The sequence below is a fragment of the Aplysia californica genome, unplaced genomic scaffold (genome assembly GCF_000002075.1).
Source record: "Aplysia californica isolate F4 #8 unplaced genomic scaffold, AplCal3.0 scaffold00008, whole genome shotgun sequence".
In the NCBI taxonomy this organism is placed as follows: Eukaryota; Metazoa; Mollusca; class Gastropoda; order Aplysiida; family Aplysiidae; genus Aplysia; species Aplysia californica.
The window spans coordinates 74865-93623 of record NW_004797278.1 but is presented as its reverse complement, the minus strand read 5'-3'; the positions used below and the strand labels follow the sequence as shown (position 1 = coordinate 93623).

At 36.7% G+C, this 18759-nt stretch overlaps 1 protein-coding gene across 2 annotated transcripts in view; it reads left to right on the top strand.

Moving 5' to 3' along the window:
• The window catches only part of LOC101853986 (M-phase inducer phosphatase), a 37872-nt gene extending 21323 nt beyond the window's left edge, over window positions 1-16549 (top strand). Inside the window, exons 5-18 of one of the 2 annotated variants that reach the window (XM_005089719.3) lie at window positions 173-238; window positions 874-913; window positions 1686-1829; window positions 2268-2375; window positions 2791-2964; window positions 3347-3448; window positions 5076-5246; window positions 6116-6319; window positions 6778-6888; window positions 7625-7687; window positions 8304-8402; window positions 9796-9929; window positions 10459-10576; window positions 10936-16549. In XM_005089719.3, coding sequence (XP_005089776.1) covers window positions 173-238; window positions 874-913; window positions 1686-1829; window positions 2268-2375; window positions 2791-2964; window positions 3347-3448; window positions 5076-5246; window positions 6116-6319; window positions 6778-6888; window positions 7625-7687; window positions 8304-8402; window positions 9796-9929; window positions 10459-10576; window positions 10936-11076 — 1675 coding nt within the window. In that variant the 3' untranslated portion in view covers window positions 11077-16549. The remainder of the gene's footprint in view (window positions 1-172; window positions 239-873; window positions 914-1685; window positions 1830-2267; window positions 2376-2790; window positions 2965-3346; window positions 3449-5075; window positions 5247-6115; window positions 6320-6777; window positions 6889-7624; window positions 7688-8303; window positions 8403-9795; window positions 9930-10458; window positions 10577-10935) is intronic. The other variant, XM_013081891.2, reaches the window with a different exon arrangement.
• The last annotated feature ends 2210 nt before the right edge of the window (window positions 16550-18759 follow it).

Below are 18759 nucleotides of genomic sequence, written 5' to 3'. Positions count from 1 at the left end.
GAAGAAAAAAGAAGTAAAGAAGGAAAATTGAAAAATTATTGTCAGCCTGGTATTTGTTTGCTGTCTTTCTTTTTGTGCATTTATTCTCATTGGAACATTTCCAGTTGACAAGTGTGTATTCGATATTTGTGAGTTCAGTTTTTTGTTTTGTTTCATTTCATCTGCCCTTTAGCTTGAGCATAAAGAGATTCACAACAGACCTGCACCCAGAGATCCCATTGGAAGCTTTTTCAGTGAAGTAAGACATCTTACCACATCCATTACTTTGTTTCCATTCAAATCCCTTATTAAAACCTAGTTTGGTGAGAGTATGATCATGAGTGGCACATTCTCACTGCAACTATGTATATTGTGTCATCCTGCTTGAGTATTCCTGGTTTGCTAGAATGTATTTGCAACTTTTTTTTCAGTGGGGTTTTTTTGGTGAACATTTTAGCACCTTGTTATTAAATATGTTTCAGTCTTTGTTTTATGCTTGTGATAAAATAGAGTTGCCATACCAAACATATTGTTCATACTTTGTTAGAATAAGGTTTTCTTAAAACTTTTCTCAACGAATGCAAGTTTTTTGGTTAACTTTTGTTGAAATCTGGCTTTTCAAAGCTCTAGACTTGTTGCTGATAACTGTGTTTTTATGCCCTTTTCAAGATAAGTGGGGCGCATTCAAAATATAGTAAAGAATGTTTATGAGATACATGTGCATTGATTTGGGAAAATCTTTTGCCAGAAATGTTCATAAGAATAGATATCCATGACGATGTTTCTGTTCCCTACAAATTTATCAGGAGATGTTAATAGTTTTTGCTATAGTTTTTGCTAAAACAACAGACAAATCATGTCTGACCATCTGTTTCTTTTTCTGTAACTTTGCAGAAAGAAAACGATAGCCTTCAGAAGAATAAGCTCACAGCCAGTAAGTATATTTTTTGGTGTGTGCACATTCATATGCTTTTGATGGTATTGTGTGTTGTCTTTATGCATCTATTATTAAATACTTGTTTTAAAAAAAGATAGAAAGAGTTCTTTTGTCCCATGCATATTTTATTGTGAGGCAGTGCTTTTGATTTCTTAATAGCTCATTTCAAAGTTCTAAAGTGGAGAGGTAGCTGTTTTGCATGGGATTTTTTCCTTTTTCTGTAAAGTTATCTTGTTGAACTCTGATCATAATTAATGAGTTGACTGCTTGGCCCAGTTTATGATGAGTGTGAGTTGTTTTATTAATGGTGTAAATTATTTGTTGTGATTCAAAATGTTCTTGAGATCTGATTTAAAAACTGTGAAATCTGAAAGTATGAATGTTGTCAGAGGCATGTGGTAATTACAGTTTCAGTTGAAAGTCCAGCAGATGACTGACAACAAGTTTTTCCCATGTCAGCCCTCGTTTTCTTGGGCCATAATATGTGTGGTGGAAAGCCCTGTTATTGCTTCGTTCCTAGTTTGATTTTATTGTTCATAATGGCTGTTATGTTCATCAGTTTGTCATGTTGGGTTTTAACAGGTGCTCTATCTGGTATAGTAGTTTTGTCATCCTTTTCTATCAAACATTTATCATCCTTATCTCCCTTCCTTTTCTTTGTATGTTAATCTCAAGTAGTAACACCTCTAATCTTTGGCCTATTTGTGTTGCAAGTGCTGTTACTCTCTTACTTTAAAAAAATCATTGATCATTGTATGTTTACCCCCAGCTCCCCAGCCTCCGATTCGACAGCCCGACAGACTTCCTGGAGGAGGACAAAGATGAGAATGAGGAGAACAGTCCGAGCCAGCCGGAGTTGTTCAGTGATGAGACCAGCTCACAGGACAGCGGTCTGGGCCTTGATCACGACCGGGTGAGTTGCTTCATACAGACCTATGTGCAGTATTGATAGGCTTTGGTGTGGTGAGTTGCTACATACAGACCTATGTGCATTATTATTAGGCTTTGGTGTGGCCAGTTGTTTGATCTGTGTGAATACTAAGCTGTAGGACAAAAAGGAGGCACTTCTTAATACATTATTGTTCTTCCAACACTCCTGTACATCCCTAAGTCATTGTTCAGAATTGCTAAAGAAGGAGAGGGGGAGAATAAAAAATGTAGAATGGAAAGAGATTGATGATTTTTCTTTTATTGTCATATATTCATAACATTTCATCTGTATTTTCGTTAACTTTAGTATCTGAGCCAATACAAATAATACAACTGTTGTTGGGAATGTTGTGTCAATCACATCAGAATCTTCCTTTGACAAAACTCAAGTTTCAGTACATGTTTTATATTGATTTTTCAGAGAGCGTCTGTGGCAAGTTCTGATGATGGTGCAAGTGTCACCTCTTCCTCTGTGTCATCACACCACTTAGAACGATTACCCTCCCTTGATGATGTTTGGAACTCTTTGGTTAGTTCAAGAAATATCTTTTAAGTGTAATGTAGACTTTAGTTGTTAGTTGACTCAAGTGTCATAAAAAAAAGTTTTGTTGATTTCCTCGTACAAAATGTCCTTGATGACTTGCTGCATCAAAACTTAAAGAGAAGACCTCCGGGCCTTTTGAACGTATATTTCTTACCAAAGCGCAAATATGTTGCTCCTTTCAGTTTTGTGATTGATCTCAAATGTCCAAATGAAGGGTCACAGTGTAACTGTTGTTGTGTTTCGCTGACCTTGATTCCATGGTTGAGTGTATTTTGTTTAAATTTCTCCATGTGTGTTTATAACCAATTTACCATTTTTAGTTGAGGGTGGCATTATTTTTTTTTCCCTCTGTAAAGTAATGCAACTGATGAATGGTTTATGCAAATTGATGTACTTTCAGCATTCTGTCGACTTTAAAGAACCTAAAGGGAAGCCACCCAAGAGAACTCGTAGCTTTTTAGATCACAAGCAGCACAGTGAAGAGACATGCTCTCCCTTGAAGTACTCTCCGGTCAAGTCCTCATCCCTACCTAGGCCGTCCTTCAGTGGTTTCTCCAAGTCCTTGTTCTCAGAGGTATTTTGGGGCACAACTTATGATATTATTTTCATTAATACATTCATTTTTTAATAAGTTCAAGGTGTGGGGGAACATTTAGCGCAGTTTGGAAATTGGTTTCTGTAAAGTCAGGTTTATTTGCCCATTTTGATTAAGATGTGACCTGGGTTTCACAGAAACCACTCTGAAAGTATGTTTGTCACTGAGGGACTGTTCATTTCTGAAAATGGGGTTTGGGTTGGTGGCAGAACAGCAGTATTTTAATAAATAAACTTTTTGAAACATAGAAACTCATTTTACTTTTTAACTAATTTCATTATTTCAAGGGTTTTGTTTGAAGTAATCAAGAGTGATTCAGCATTTGAAGACTGGAATTTTGTTTTCTTTTTTCTATTAACAGACGATACCATCTGCTGTCAGTGAAGTTTCAAAGAAGAAGACCAAGCTGTCTTTTGATGACGGTTTCCAAGAACTTTTTGATATCGATGATGTCAGTGCAGATGTAAGTTTATGGTTTATTTGTACATTTATGTTGTCTTTTCAGTTTGTCTCATAGAGGTTTTTATGCTTGCATTCTTAATTTTATACTTTTCTTTTTCTATCTACTGCCAGTCTACCTGTGGTCACAGTGTCTGTTTCTAGCCAGTCAATGATCTACTGTACCCATTTCCCTCTTGGTCTGTCTCTTGCTCTCTTTTTGAGCGATGTAGCAAGACGAGAAATTGTCCAAAATCTGAGAGATAATTTTGTTGTTGGTTGTCTTTTAACGTCATATTTCATCTGGACATTTGTCATTTGGCTTAGTTTATTATTACAGGAATTTAACTCCCCCACTGTGACAGCGTAGACATTTGTCATTTGGCTTAGTTTATTATTACAGGAATTTAACTCCCCCACTGTGACAGCGTAGACATTTGTCATTTGGCTTAGTTTATTGTTACAGGAATTTAACTCCCCCACTGTGACAGCGTAGACATTTGTCATTTGGCTTAGTTTATTATTACAGAAATTTAACTCCCCCACTGTGACAGCGTAGACATTTGTCATTTGGCTGAATTTATTATTACAGAAATTTAACTCCCCCACTGTGACAGCGTAGACATTTGTCACTTGGCTTAATCTATTATTACAGAAATTTAACTCCCCCACTGTGACAGCGTAGACATTTGTCATTTGGCTGAATTTATTATTACAGAAATTTAACTCCCCCACTGTGACAGCGTAGACATTTGTCACTTGGCTTAATTTATTATTACAGGAATTTAACTCCCCCACTGTGACAGCGTAGACATTTGTCATTTGGCTTAGTTTATTATTACAGAAATTTAACTCCCCCACTGTGACAGCGTAGACATTTGTCATTTGGCTTAATCTATTATTACAGAAATTTAACTCCCCCACTGTGACAGCGTAGACATTTGTAGGAGCAAGTCATTGGGAGCTCATACGTTTTGTAAAAGTAGATTGAAGCAAATGGAAAGAACAAATATGTCAAAGTAATTATCAGAGTGTTGGAAATTGGATAGAAAATACATTTACTTTAAAATTAAAAAAAAAAATCCAATATAGTGTTTGAGAGATATCTTTTTAAAAAGTGTTTATGTTCTAGATTCAACATGGAAAGTTTTAGATCTGTCACTCTTATCGCAGACAGATTTACTGTCACTGTCTGACAGAAGGTAAATTTTTTGCTCATATGGATGGCTTACCCTTGAGCGAGCCTCGCTTTTCTATTGTATAAAACATTCATGTTTGAATAGTTCTAGGAGTGGCGGCTATTGTGCTGTAGTTAATTTTAAGCTAGACAGTACCATAAATAAAATTCACCATCCATTTGCAACTTCCCATTCACATTTTCGAGGCACAAGAGACCCTCTAGGGAAATGTTTTAGACAATGAAAAAACCCCCCAAGGTAAGGTACCGTACTCAACCATGTTTTGAACACAAATTTTGATTGGATAGGAGTGTAATATTAGCTTGTTTCTTTCCTCAGAGAAGAGAACACTGTTCAGTGCACTACATGTTGTGTTGACAGGAAAGGGTTAGGTGTTTGTCCTTTTTTTTCATGAATTATTTCTAGTCAAGGTCTTGAGAACTTTTTAAAGGATTTTCCCATTTTGTTTTTCAGTTGAAGACAGAAGCTAACGACCAAGTCTCCTCCTTGATCAGTGCTACGTTGTTGCATCATCCAAAACATGACAAGGGTGATGATGTCAGCACCGAGCAGTTCCGCAACTTGCTCAGTCGTACGAAGAGGCCGTGCGTCCCCCGACAGGACAATGAGGACAGCACACCTTCTGTGAGTGTTTCTCCAGCAGTTTGCTTCCTGCTAAGTGGGAGAGTTTTTTCTTCTTTGCGTTTGGTTTTGTCAACTTTATCTCAGTGTATTTGTCATGTTGTACCAAATGATTTATATAACGTTGGTAATTTGTTGAAAAGATCTATTGACGAGGGTTGACTACCGGTTGTCGTATTAGTACCATGTAACATTCTCCAGTCTATCATTTGTGAGGCGTGCTGACAAAATGAGTTACTTCTCACAATCCATAAATGGAGATATTGGCCAAAAAGGGACACAAGGGTCAAATTTGTAAATTTTGTATTGATGTCATATTCTTTAAGTGCAACATTCCTTTCATTATTTCATGCTTATAAATTGTGAAAACTTCACCTATAAGTGTGATGTATCTATTTCCTGTCAGCACCCTTCACAATTTATCATGCTAAATATCTTCAGGAAAAATGTCTGTCAAAAAAAAAAAAGGTTTCTTGGTCAAAGTGAAGATTATTATAAATGATCTAGAACGTTAAGTTTCTTAATCTAGAACGTTAAGTTTCTTAATCTAGAACGTTAAGTTTCTTAGTGCCCTCCAAAGAAGCCCTTTCGTCTGTAGCATTTGAGAGGAATGACCCAAAATATATAAGTGCTGAAGGAATTCATAGACTTTTTGTGTGACCGACTGATTGAAACATTATTTTTTAGATAAAAGTGCTATCTGGTTTCTTAGGCAGCTGCCATTAAAAGTGCTCATGTTTCAATTAAAAAACTTTTAACAAACTTTTTAGTATAATTTAAGGTGGTTGCGAAATCCATCTAATTTTTCCCTTTCGAAATACTTTATGTGGACTAAAAAGTGGTGTTGACTCTCTTGTCTTTTCATCTCTTAGAGTCGGCCGGCTGCATCTCGGAGAGCTCTTCTACACAGATCTCAGTCTTTGGACATCCAGCCACGCTCTTCTTACAAACGCTGTGAGCCCCCTCAAGACAACACTCCTGTCCAGAGCAAAAAGTGGCGAGGCGAGGATGTCGCTACAGCTTCTGACAAGTCCACTTCTGTCAGTAAAGATGATGATCATGTCATTGAAAATCCTGTAAGTCTTAGAGGAGTAATGAAATGTGGTAACTATTTTCTATGGAGATCACTGTTATTGAAATACTGGTTACAAGATGGGGGTTTTGAAATTTTTTTGAAAAGATTCGTAAAATGAAATATGAAAAACATATTTAAAGTATCGATGCTTATTTCAGTTTTTGGCATACAGTACTTCTTAAATGTTTACGAGTGAAATAATGAAAACTTTCGGGATATTTAAAAGTCAGAGAAAATTTGGATAATTTATTAAAGAATGTTTTCCTTGGTTTTTTTTTACATGAATAAATGTAGTCATGACTCAAGTGCGCTGCTACATTTAAGTAGCAGTATTTTTCCCCCCTACTTATCTGTATAATACAAAGCGGTAGAGAAACCCTCCCAATTTTTCCCTATCGAAATACCAGCTCAGAATGTTCTTTATATGCGTGTTTATTATCTCCCCTCCACCCTGTGTAGCCTGTGTCTGCGAGACGTTTCCACCGGTGCCATTCAGAGACTGACGCTCAAATCAAGTCTGCAGTGTCTCGCATGTTCATGGAACCCGACCTGATTGGAGATTCCTCCAAGGTTTGTGGACTGGGTTTTTTTTCATGTCTAACCATTGTTTGTCTGCTGTCCTGGTGAGGTTTGGGATAAGTCAGAGATGACACCAGGTGGCACTTGGACTTAGCGAAATTATGTTCTTTGCATTCATTAACAGAGCAACTTGAGATTTTCAAAATTTTGACGTACAAAATTAAATAATATGTCACTTTTCACGTAAATATTGTTGAAAAGTCTTCTTGTAAACCCTCTACCTCTCATGTGTATGATGCCTCTTGTATTGCAAGTTAGGTATGTTTTATGTATTGTTATATTTCCAAAAATTCTGGGACTGCTGGAAGTATATAAAAGGACTTTTCCTCCCTATTCGTGTATAGATATTATTTGCGGATGTTTTGTAATGACAGCATATTATAGAGTATTTGGCTCATGATTCAGCAAGTTCTGGAAGTTCTATTGCACTGAAGAATTATATCAGAAATGTTTGCCATGTCTTCTGCCGTACTTATGTCTTTTAGTGGTACATACCTTTAAATGGGAGTTACCATTGTGGCGTCAGTCTTTGCGTGGATTTTTGTTGTTGTGTTTTAAGATAAAAGCGTTCTGTATTTCTTGGTTGAGCAGTGGGTTATACTAGAATGTGATGAGATTTGATAAAATTCAGATAAGAGGTCATACTTTCCTTAGAATGTAAATATTTTCTCTTCTTTGTTGAATGTATTCTGATTGGTGTGTTTTCTTTTTTCTCTCCCTTTTCCAGTGTTATTGCCTTCCAACGATAAAAGGCAAACATCAAGATCTCAAGTCCATCACTCCAGAAACGGTAAGTTTTGCTAATTCGGTGTTGAAATGGTCTTTGAACCTTCAGTTATGATGCAGATCCTTTGGGACAGTGTTAAAGATAGTTTTAGTTAATGTTTTTTGTTTGTTTGACCAGCAATTGTCTTATAGTGTGCATTTCCTTGCCATGTTGTGTCTTGTCCCGCCTACAATGTAAGGTAATTCTGTCCTGATTATTAGAAGAACGTTCAACCAGATATGCACTGGCACAATCAGTGGAAAGACCCTCGGCGGCATTTTGGAGAGAGCAACGGAGCAGCAATGGACATGTCTGGAGTGCAGGGATGCTGCTTCCTGAAACAATGAACCATGAACTATGATTATTAGAACCTTCTATAATGGCCACTGTATAGGAGAATCACCTGTGCAAATGGCCATTTTCCATTTCTTTCATGGCATATTTTTTGCATTGTATTGACACTGCAAGACGGCAGCTTCTCTTCTCCACAACAGGTGGCCATCTGAGACAGTTTCGACCGTACTTGTTTTTCAGTTTGTGACCTTGAACGATGAATTTCCTGATTAATTTGTTCATGTTTCTTTTGCATATCTAATTATTTCCTAAATTTCAAAGACTTTTTTGTTTGTTTTATTTCCAGTTGAGCAGGGTGCTTGCTAATGAGTTTGCAGACGACATTGAAGAGTTCCACATAATTGATTGCCGGTATCCGTACGAGTTTGAAGGTGGCCACATACAGGTTAGTGTCATGTTGCTCTTGTTTACCTTCCTATTGATGTACCGGTAGTCTCAAATTTTATAGAGATCTGGTGTATAATTTTAAAAGTATGAGGACGGACATTTGCAAATTTCATTGTATTGAAATGACAACGAACCTAGTTTTATCTCAAATTTAGCTGAGTTTCTTTAATAAATATACAATACTTTAGCTGCCACAATCCTTATTAATTGTTGTACCAATGATAGCAAAGGAAAAGGTTCGTAACGCTAACGTAGTCTTCAACTAGAAGCGGCCCTGTGTGATATTTCATCAAACCCCTAGTAATTGTTAGGGAAATGGTGACGATTTAGCTTCAAAATTTTATGTGAGGAGAGGGAATGAGAGATGTGTCCTATCCCCAAGGATATCCTGAGGGGATCTGGGGCAGGCAATTAATATTGAAAGTAAACGACTAACAAACATCATCATCATCGATTTTTATATATTTTCAATCAGCGTTACCTAATCTACTCCTGATATATTATCATCACCATCATCGTCGTCGTCATCATCATCATCATCATCATCATCATCATCATCATCATCATCATTGTCGTCATTACAATTCCTGACACATATTAAGTTGTAAGCATAACTAACATCTGGCACCTATAGAAATATGACATGGGGCCCAGAAAAAAAAAAAATTAAAGGAATTAATATAAAATAGGACAAATGTTGCGAGATTTGCTGTTGGTGAAGGTATGGACTATAGTGCCGTCGAAAATTTGTGGTGCAACTTATTGTCAAATATTTCTTTTTTTTCTTCTTATGTCGGCATTATGCTTATTTATTGAATACATGTTTTGAGAACTTTTAGTGCAAAAATGTTCTCTGTAAAATCAGTTTCTTGTAACAATTACCACTAAAAAGTGTCATTGATGAGCTGTGACATGCCAAATGTGTATGCAAAATGTGTGTGAGAAGTGGGAAGTACCATGAATGATCCCATTTTCCGCATGATAGAGATTATAGTATTTTATATAAATTTATGAAGGAAAGTTTTTTTAATCTAGCCCCAATTGTTGTGGAAAAATATGATTAAGTTAAGACAAATTGCTACAAACTGCTGTGCAAAGTATGGGTGACATTGATTCACTTATTAAAGAGATATTTGAGAATAAGTTGCGCCATGAATTTTTGACCGCACTATAGTTGAGACCTCCAAGAAAAGCCTTTTGCTGTAATGGAAGAACTGCTGAAAAAGCCAACAAACCAGCATGGAAGCTGGAACACAGTTACCACTTGATAGTCTGAATTGTGTAGTGGGCTTGTTCTTTTTTCTCATGCCCTTGAGTTAGCATATCTTTTACTAAAAAAGGCATAACGTTTTCTGTCAAAGATTAAATTTCTTAATTTTTTTTTTTTATAGAATGCACTCAACATTTACACCAAAGACGGTGTCATTGACAAGTATTTGAAGTCACCAATTACACTGAAGGATCCAAGCAAGAGATTCATCCTCATCTTCCATTGTGAATTTTCATCAGAGCGAGGACCTGGACTGTAAGCTCCTTTCTTTTTCTTTTGCATTTTTTTCTTTTGTTGTATTGACAATCAAAAAGGTGTTACTAAGGTTACTATAACAGAAAGAACAGCATTGATTTTCCAATGTTTGCAGTTTGCAGTTTTATGTCTTTTTTAATGTGTTGCTGAGTTTGCTCCTCTTACTTGATTTTAGAAAAGGAGTGAGAGTCGTCATGTAACTATGAATGAATGGTAGGGAAATAAGAGAGGAAATCCTTTAGAATATAAAGATATTGTGAGATGGTTACCACGAGGAGAGTTAAGTGAGAAATTTAACTCAGACTAAAGGGATCTGGTGTACTCTGTGTGTTATCTTTCTGTTTTGATTTTTAAGTGAATACTGTTCCTTGTACATCCTGCAACTTTCACATGGCTGTTGTTAACTTCAGTTCTATTTTGGGACATGTTCCTCATGATTAGCTGTTTTCTTTTAGTTTACTTTTAGCCTACTTGATTATATTCTTAAAATATGGGAGAAAACTAATTTTTGAATTTGAACGTTTTACAGGTTCCGTTTCCTGCGACGACTTGACCGTGAGACCAACAAGGAATGCTACCCGTTCCTTCACTACCCCGAGATTTACCTGTTGGAGGGAGGATACAAGAATTTCTTTGAGCAGCACTCGGTGAGAATTTTCCCAATTTATTATTTGACAAAAATGGCATGAAGAAGAGAAAAAGAAAGGAAAGAGGACTTTTTGTGTCCTGGAAGATTCTCTTTTTAGTGTTACTAATGGTGCATATTACTGAAGAGTTTTTTTTCAGCCCTGAGTTGCAAGCATTGCGCAGTCAGTTTGTCAGTATATACGTATAACATGACAAAGAGAAACTAATTTTCTTGATTAATTTTTTTTTCAGTCTTATTCTTAATGTTTTACTTCAACTGATTTCATTTATTTGTGCCTTTTCTGGACTGTGAAAAGATTCATGCCAAGTGAGACCAGTTGTTTATATTTTCTTTCTTCCCTCTCTCCCCATACCCTAGAACTTGTGTGAGCCCCAAAAGTACTTGCAAATGCTGGACAAGAATTATTCGGAAGATCTACGTAAATTTCGTGCCAAGTGCAAGATCTGGAGTGACGATCGAAGCCATAGTCGGTCAGGGATTAGACCTCTCAAGTTCTGACGGGAAAGACAGACATGTCGACTCCTCAAGTCTTCAAACTCTGGTCACCCAGTACAGATGGTAATGTTGGACCTTGCTGATTGTCTTTCATGAAGTGGAAAAAGTTGTCACGAGGACCAAGGCTTGATGCTGACACGTGACTTAGACACTGGAAGTCTTGCCTTACTGTGCTACAGCAGCATTTCAAGCACAAGAAATTCATAGCTCCAGTGAATTTTGTAGCCGGCACTGGTTTGTCGTTTGAATGTGCTCAAAATATGAGAATGTGGAAAAGTTTCTTAAGAAAAGTTTTTAATGCATGGATTCATGCCTCTAATCTTAATTAGTTTTGTAAGATTTTATAAAAACTTTGAATCTTTAAAATAATGTCCACACATTGTTGAATTATTTAAAAAAAGTTACTTCTTATCATAATTTTTCTACATTTTTAGAGCCAGGGAAAGTTGATGTATTTGTATGGATGAATGAAATTGCTTCAAAATAACATATCAAGGTACGGTTTTCATTTTTTCTAGCAACATGAATTTTTAGCTCCAGTTGGAAAGCTTTTAGCTGTGTTTTATTCTCTATGAGAAATAGTGTCACAGAGCCGGAGAGAAAAAAACAGTGTACATGTAAGTGATGGTCTTATGTATGGGGGGGGGGTTATGTCTTTTGTCGTGGATGTCTAAACATTTCAGAGAGGTTTACAGGATCTAAAGTTTCCTCTTTATTGTGTCAATAACAGTGAGGTGCTGGCCGCGTCATTGTCTCAGGCAGCGGTAGAATCTGTGAGGTTTAGTTTGCTGTTACCGTAGAGAGGATCTTGTTGTGATCGCTTCTAGTGTTGGCTCTGACCTGCTTCTGCCTTGATTGGTTGAAGGTTTTGGTACTGGAAGGTCGGAGCTGACCACTAGATGCTTTTGTTTGTTTCTTCCCACACGTTTATAAATTGAGTTAGCCCGATGGAAAAGAAGGCGGACAGACCTGTGTCTGTGGCGTCTTGGTTAGGCGCTTTGTTGTCGCTCGCAGAGGATGTGGGTTTGATGTTGAAGTGGGGAAGGTTTTTATTGAGCGTGTCCGTCTGTTTGCTGGGATTTTGTATCTGACATCAGTCTTGATTGGCTGTTTGACCGTGCTAGGCAAAGTTGAAGCAACCTGCCTCCTAAATGATGTACATTGTCTCGGAGGGGAGGGGGGGGGATGATGATAAAAGATTTACAATGAAAAGATGGAAAGTCTCCTCTTTTGTTTGAAAAACGAGTTTAATCTAGGCCATGTGTCCTTTAAGAATCCTTGATATTTTATTTTGTTTTTCTATTTTGATGAATATATTATATTGGGATTTGTTTTAAATTTATATCAGTCACCATGTTCAAGAATGTGTAAATTCTATTCTAAAAAGATATATTATGTTATGCTAGCATTAAACTGTAAATGAATGTTTTAAACATTTGAAGTCTATTCCTTTGTTTTTGTAGTTTGGTTGGAAAATTTATATTTTTTAAAAGTTATTTGTTTGGACGGGGAGTTTCTAATTTGATTCGTCAAGTTTTATCTGGAATTAAATGATATTTTGTGTTTTTGTTAAATTTGAGTGAACTGAAAACCCAGTTTTTATTGTTTTTGTATTTGTTACATTTGCGGTAACTTTTGAGTACTTTTCAAATCTCTCATCTTCTGGCTGGTGTCCTGGGTCAGGGGCTGTTGCTTAATTTTTGTCATGAAAAGGAAACAGTTTGTGAAAAAAATATTTTGTCATTGAAAGGTCGACTGTTAACTGTTGGAGATGGTTTGAGTTACTACTTTAGGAATGGAATAGGGACAATATCAATGGCATGGACATGGCTTCCTGTCTGTCTGTTGTGGTTGGTATTTGGGTTAATAACTGTTGATTCTTTTCTGACTTTTTTTCATGGTGTAGAAATATTAGGATTTTTTATATTTATTCAGCATTTGCTTTTCTAACAATGTAAAATGTATGTGCAGAATTTTAGACCAGTTTTTATGCCTTTATCTGAGAAAACTACACTTTGACTTTACCCGCTGGTATGTCAAGGGGTGGCATGTTGCTTGTATGAGTCCCGATTTTTGGCACGACACATTATCTCAGGCTGTAATCCGAACTGATAACTTTCATCTTGATAAGTGCTCAGAACTTCTGTGCCACTTGGCCCCATACTGTCAGAAGTGATTAATGAACAGAATGCATAATGAAATATATGTTTTTGTTCACAGCCTGTTCGAAGTAGTTACTGTTTATTTCAGGTAGATATTGGGGTGAAGTTTGCGTTGGTGTTTGGTAGCACTGTGAAAGGTGTAGCAGACTAAAGTATCTGGTAGTGATGGTCTGGGATGAGGTGGTGATATGTCTACTGTGGAATGGTTATGTCCGGGGTTCAAATTTTATTCTTTGATTCTTTTGAGTTTGTTCTGAGTTTTCGAGGCAGACTGCTTTTCTATAGATGGCCTATGTAGGTTAATTTTTTTTCCGTGTGAAAGACAGCCTAAAAATCTTTAAAAAGATAAGTTTTAGCAGCTTGACCACTGCTTTACTATGCTGAATTTGTTTGATCTTTCACAAAGTGTGAGCAGGTGATCGGTTTTTGGAATGACAACTTAAGTAAATAAGTGCTGTCTACACGTCGATTGTCGCATACTTTTCCACCATCTGTGGCTTATCACATAATGTGGAGTGATCACTTTGTACTTTGTAATGGTTAGTCACGTTTGATTCCACACTTTTTTTAATATATGTTTTGCTGGGTGTTAATTTAGCAACACTCTCATTCTCTTGTCTTTCTCTACCTCTTTCTTCCTCTGTCTCACAGTCTTCATCTCCCTCGTCCATCTTCATCCTCTCTTTCATTCTCTCACATACACATACACACAGCATACTCACAGCACACACACGTATATGGATTGGGAGGTGTTTGATGTTGCTTTGGTTCTTCTGCTTTTCTGTATTACAATTACTGTTGTTCGGTTGTGGTCATGACAAAATGTGGATGTCAGTGCACCAACTCACAGTCACACAGTCACAGGACACATTGTGAGTCCACAAGAACAAATGTGCATATAGACAAGCACCTGCACATAACCAAACACACACATGCACAGGATTTTTAGCATTTTAATCTGAATATTAACCAAAATCAAGCCGTACTGTGAAATGTTGTGAATGCAACCTACTTGTGTTTCATTCACTCACATGACTGTATGCAGTTGTGAGCGCCGTAAAACTCTTACTAAACTAAAACTAAAAAACAGAAGAAAGCATGCACACACACAAACACACAAGCATACACACACACACAAGCACAAACACACACAAAATAAAAGAAAGTTGATGCGACTCGCTTCCTGTGCAGAGGTGCTGGATGTCCCACTGTAGAGTAAGGAAACGCAACATATGGTGTTGGGCTGATTTTTTTGGATGATGATGCTCAGTTGCATTGTTGATTTCTCTTCTCACTTTTGCCATCTCCCTCCAATATCTTGAGAGGAACCCCTCTCAATATCGCATGGAATAATAATTACTGTACATACAATGTTGATACTATTTATTTCTTCAATAGATTTTATATGTTGTTTTGTTTCCTTTGTTGTCTTCATCAATATTTAAATATATCAGTATATTATCGCTTACATCAGCATGTTTTCATCAATTTATTTGAATGGATATATATGTTGATTTTGTATTAAGTAGTATTTTAGATGGCTAACTATATGTGTTGTTTGTAATTTATTATTTGATGGGCGTTACTCAAGCTCAACATTTCGATAATCTCTTCTCCTTTAATAAATACTGTCTGTCTGTAGAGACTAGCTCTTGTTGGTCACTATTGCTGTGCAAATCTTTCTTCTTCACTCTTTGTGTTTTGCAAACAACGCTCAAACTCACATCAGATAATGTTCATTTCAGCATCGTCTGTAGTAGTGGAAGAGATTTTAAGGGTTTTGGCTAATATAACTTAATTAATTTTGACATAAAATAAATTGTTGTGTGGACCCAGGTTTTCAGATTACACTAGAACTGTAAATGACAGAAAAAGGATGCACTTTTGGCATCATGCTGGATTGCGGTGTGTGCAACCTTTCCTTTAAAAAAACAACCATTTCCTAATTTTCTTGAAATTGAGTCACTTGAGGCTGAGGAGTCTTCGTGGTTCTCCACCTGCCTGACTCTGTTGTATCAGAAAAGAACATTGAGTCGGAGCTGGGAGATCCAACCTCTGAAATAACTTCACTGAGTTGAAAAGCGTGTTGAGTTCGTGCCTATCTGAAAATATAAAAAAATATCCCAATGGGACCATCGAAACTTTAAAAAATCAAAGTCTATAGTTTGTGCAGTGTTTCCGTCTTTCATATGGAATTTTTTGGGTTTTTTTTAATGGTGGGCAGAAGTGATCTAACACTAACAGTATAATTAGTAGAAAATGGACCTATATATTTCAAATCACATTTTGATACTAGAGGAAAGAAAAAGAATTGTCAGCATGCAAGGAAAATGGATCTATTTGAAATGTAAATTTGTAAATACACCGTAACCGCGTCCATTTTATTATCCCTGTCTGAGTGCATGATATCCCCTAACTACAACAACACGACTCTTACACCTTATGTAAGTCTTGCACTTTGTTCTTCTCCTGATGTGGAAAGGGCATCGTGTTAAAAATGCCATAATTTCATTATTATTTTTAAGGATTTGTGTATATGCATGGGGCAGTGAGTAAATAGAAATGGACCAATCCAAGGGAGTACATCTGGCGGTGAATTGTCGATAACATCCGTTCATTCCAATATTCCATTTCAAGCTATAGATAGCAGATTTGTCATGTGATATTATGAAAGGAAAAAAAATCACTATGCAGTAATATATATGTGTACATGTTTACTTTCAAAATTTAAATTACAACACAAATGTGTTTTTATCTAGAAAAGTGAATTTTAAACATCTATTTTATCTGCCGCATTGTTGTTTTCTTAAAGTGAAAGATATACTTATGAAAATTATTTTCTGTTTAAAAGATGAAATGAAAAGATAAATCTATTTTATTTTTCTTTCTTCTTTTAACATGAGTATCTTTTGTTTCTGGTCATGTCGAAAAGATGAGCATCTGGAAAGAATGCTGTGTGAAAAAAATGTTACCGACATTTTCTTAAGGCACAGATAATTTTAGTTTGAATGTGCACATGTGCTGTTCTATATATGAAACTGTATTGTTGAACATGAAGGGTGAAGTTTGGCTGAAACAAAATTGTGACATGAGTGTAAATGTGTGACACTTTGCAACAAGGATAAGAAAATAAGTGTTTGGTATAGTCTGACATTTGTGATTCAGGATGTCTTCAATCTGTGCCAAGCTTAGTGATCTGATGAAATTTCTGTGTCTTCAGCCCTTGTGCGGAGGAAATTGTAAATCTATACCACCATTGTAAGAAGTTGTCTTGTTGTGAATGCACTTACGTGAATATATACAGTGAAATACAATGATGGCGTTTGACTTTTCATTTCTTGGATATGTGGGTGGTTGGCAGGTGCTCTGGTGTGGTTTGCTCCTTCTTTACTATCAACGTCTATTGTCCCTATCTCTTGTTCTTTATGGGTGGTTGGAGGGTGCTCTGGTGTGGTTTGCTTCTTCTTTCCTATCAAACATCTATCGTCCTGATCTCTCCTCCTTCTTTTTTATGTTAGTTACTCTCTTGTAACACCTCTAGTCTTCGGCACTTATATGACCTTATTCTGTTGCAAGTGCCGTAAAACTCTTACTAAAACTAAAGCTTTCATCCTTTTTTGTGTGTGTTACTCGCTTGTAACACCTATATTCTTCGTGCTTCGATGACCTAATTGTGTTGCAAGTGCAGTAAAATGCTTACTGAAACAAAAAATTTCCAGGACATGAATATCTGTGCAGAAGGCAGATTGATTTCATCTTTTGGGTCCAACATTGTATCACTTGTGAATTTCAAATTTATCAGGGGAGATAAAAACATAGAGAAAGATGAGAACAATGAGCTATTCCCAAATTGGTGGCACAGAAAACATTTCAACAACCCAAATTTTCAGGCTTTTCTGACTTAAATGCATTTCACAATGTGGGAAAGTTCTGAACTGCTTTGAAGAAATTTACTTCATACTTCAAGGGACAGCTTTGTGCCCTATGAAATGTCTTTTAGGTAACGCTTTACTTTGGAACCAAAATCTTTGTACAGTCACATATTGTTCTCGTAGTTGTGAAGTGACAGGTTTTCTTTCTGATTGTCTTCTCATCTATTTTTATTCAAACTTTAGCTAAGATATTTGGTCAGCATGTGCATCTTTTTTTTCTCTTAAATGTAGGTGTTGATTATGCCTCCATAAACACATTTCAGATCATTTAGGAGGCAGTGGGCTGAGAGTCATTGAGTGTCTCATCAGAAAGACCGAGATACTCAATAAGAATTATTCCCAAATGGGAATAAAATACAGGAGTGCTGAAATCGGAGGTACTGGGTCGCAAGGCGCACTCTAGAGAACCAGAATACCACGTAATACTGCAAAAATGACAATTTGACAATTGAGTCTGTAAAATAAGATATGGTGCTCACCCTGTGAGGACCCACCAGGCAGGAACAGTGAACTGAGCAGGACGGCCCAATATATGACAGATACTGGACTTTTAGTGTGATGCCATCAAGACGAAGATTAAGGGAGTAAAACTTAGGTCTTCTGTGTGCAACAAAAAGCACCTAACCATTACACTATAGAAGACATTAATGTGTATAGTAAAAAACGTACATCGCGTATATCAAATTTTTGTTGTGGTTAGCTTAGTGGGTTTTTATCCTTGGCCATTGATATGTTCTGTGCACATATGCTACCCAAAGTGCTGGGTGAAGTCTGCTAAAGTAATGCACTTATTCAGCTCACAAATAATTAATAATATAAAACTAACTGCATTTTTATAGCCCATATCCATGCTCTAGCATGCTCTATGCGTTGTACAAGTATTATTACTCCAGCAGATTCAAGAAAACTCAGAAACATTCTTGGGTACCCAGAAAGTCGCAAGCTGCAGATTGCACGCATTAAAACACTAATAAACTGACAATGTCTTTCATGGTCAAAAGCTGGGTACCCATTCCCATAGGGGTGAAGTGAGGAAGGTTTGTGTGAAATGCCTTTCTAAACAACATAACATGAGGCCCTGGATGGGATTTGAACTCACGACTTTATGGTTCAGAGTCTGAGAGCCTAACTACTAAACCATCAATCCCAAAAAATTTGTTCTCGGCAAATTGTTGGTCATATGAATGTTGGAACGCTTGATTGACATTCCTCCACTGTGGTACCAATCTTTCAGGCAGGAGAACGACAGCTAAGCCAATGTGACCAGCAATATGTTGATATGTACATCACAACAACATTTTCCTGAGAGGCATGATAGGAGTTACAGAGGTTTAACCCTATCCGTACGTCATGTTTTACTATCGTATCCATCCACGCGACGTGGGGAACTGTGCCACCACTTTCCAAAGAGGAAATTTACTCGTAAATCCGACCCGTACGCTTTGCATAGCAGTCTGTCAAAATTATTTTTTGAGAAATACTGAACCAAAAGTTTCAAAGAGATCTTCGTACCAGAAGCTTTCTAAAATGTGAAGAATACAACCCAAGGGTACAAAATGACCCCAGGGCGTACGGATAGGGTTAAAGTATCT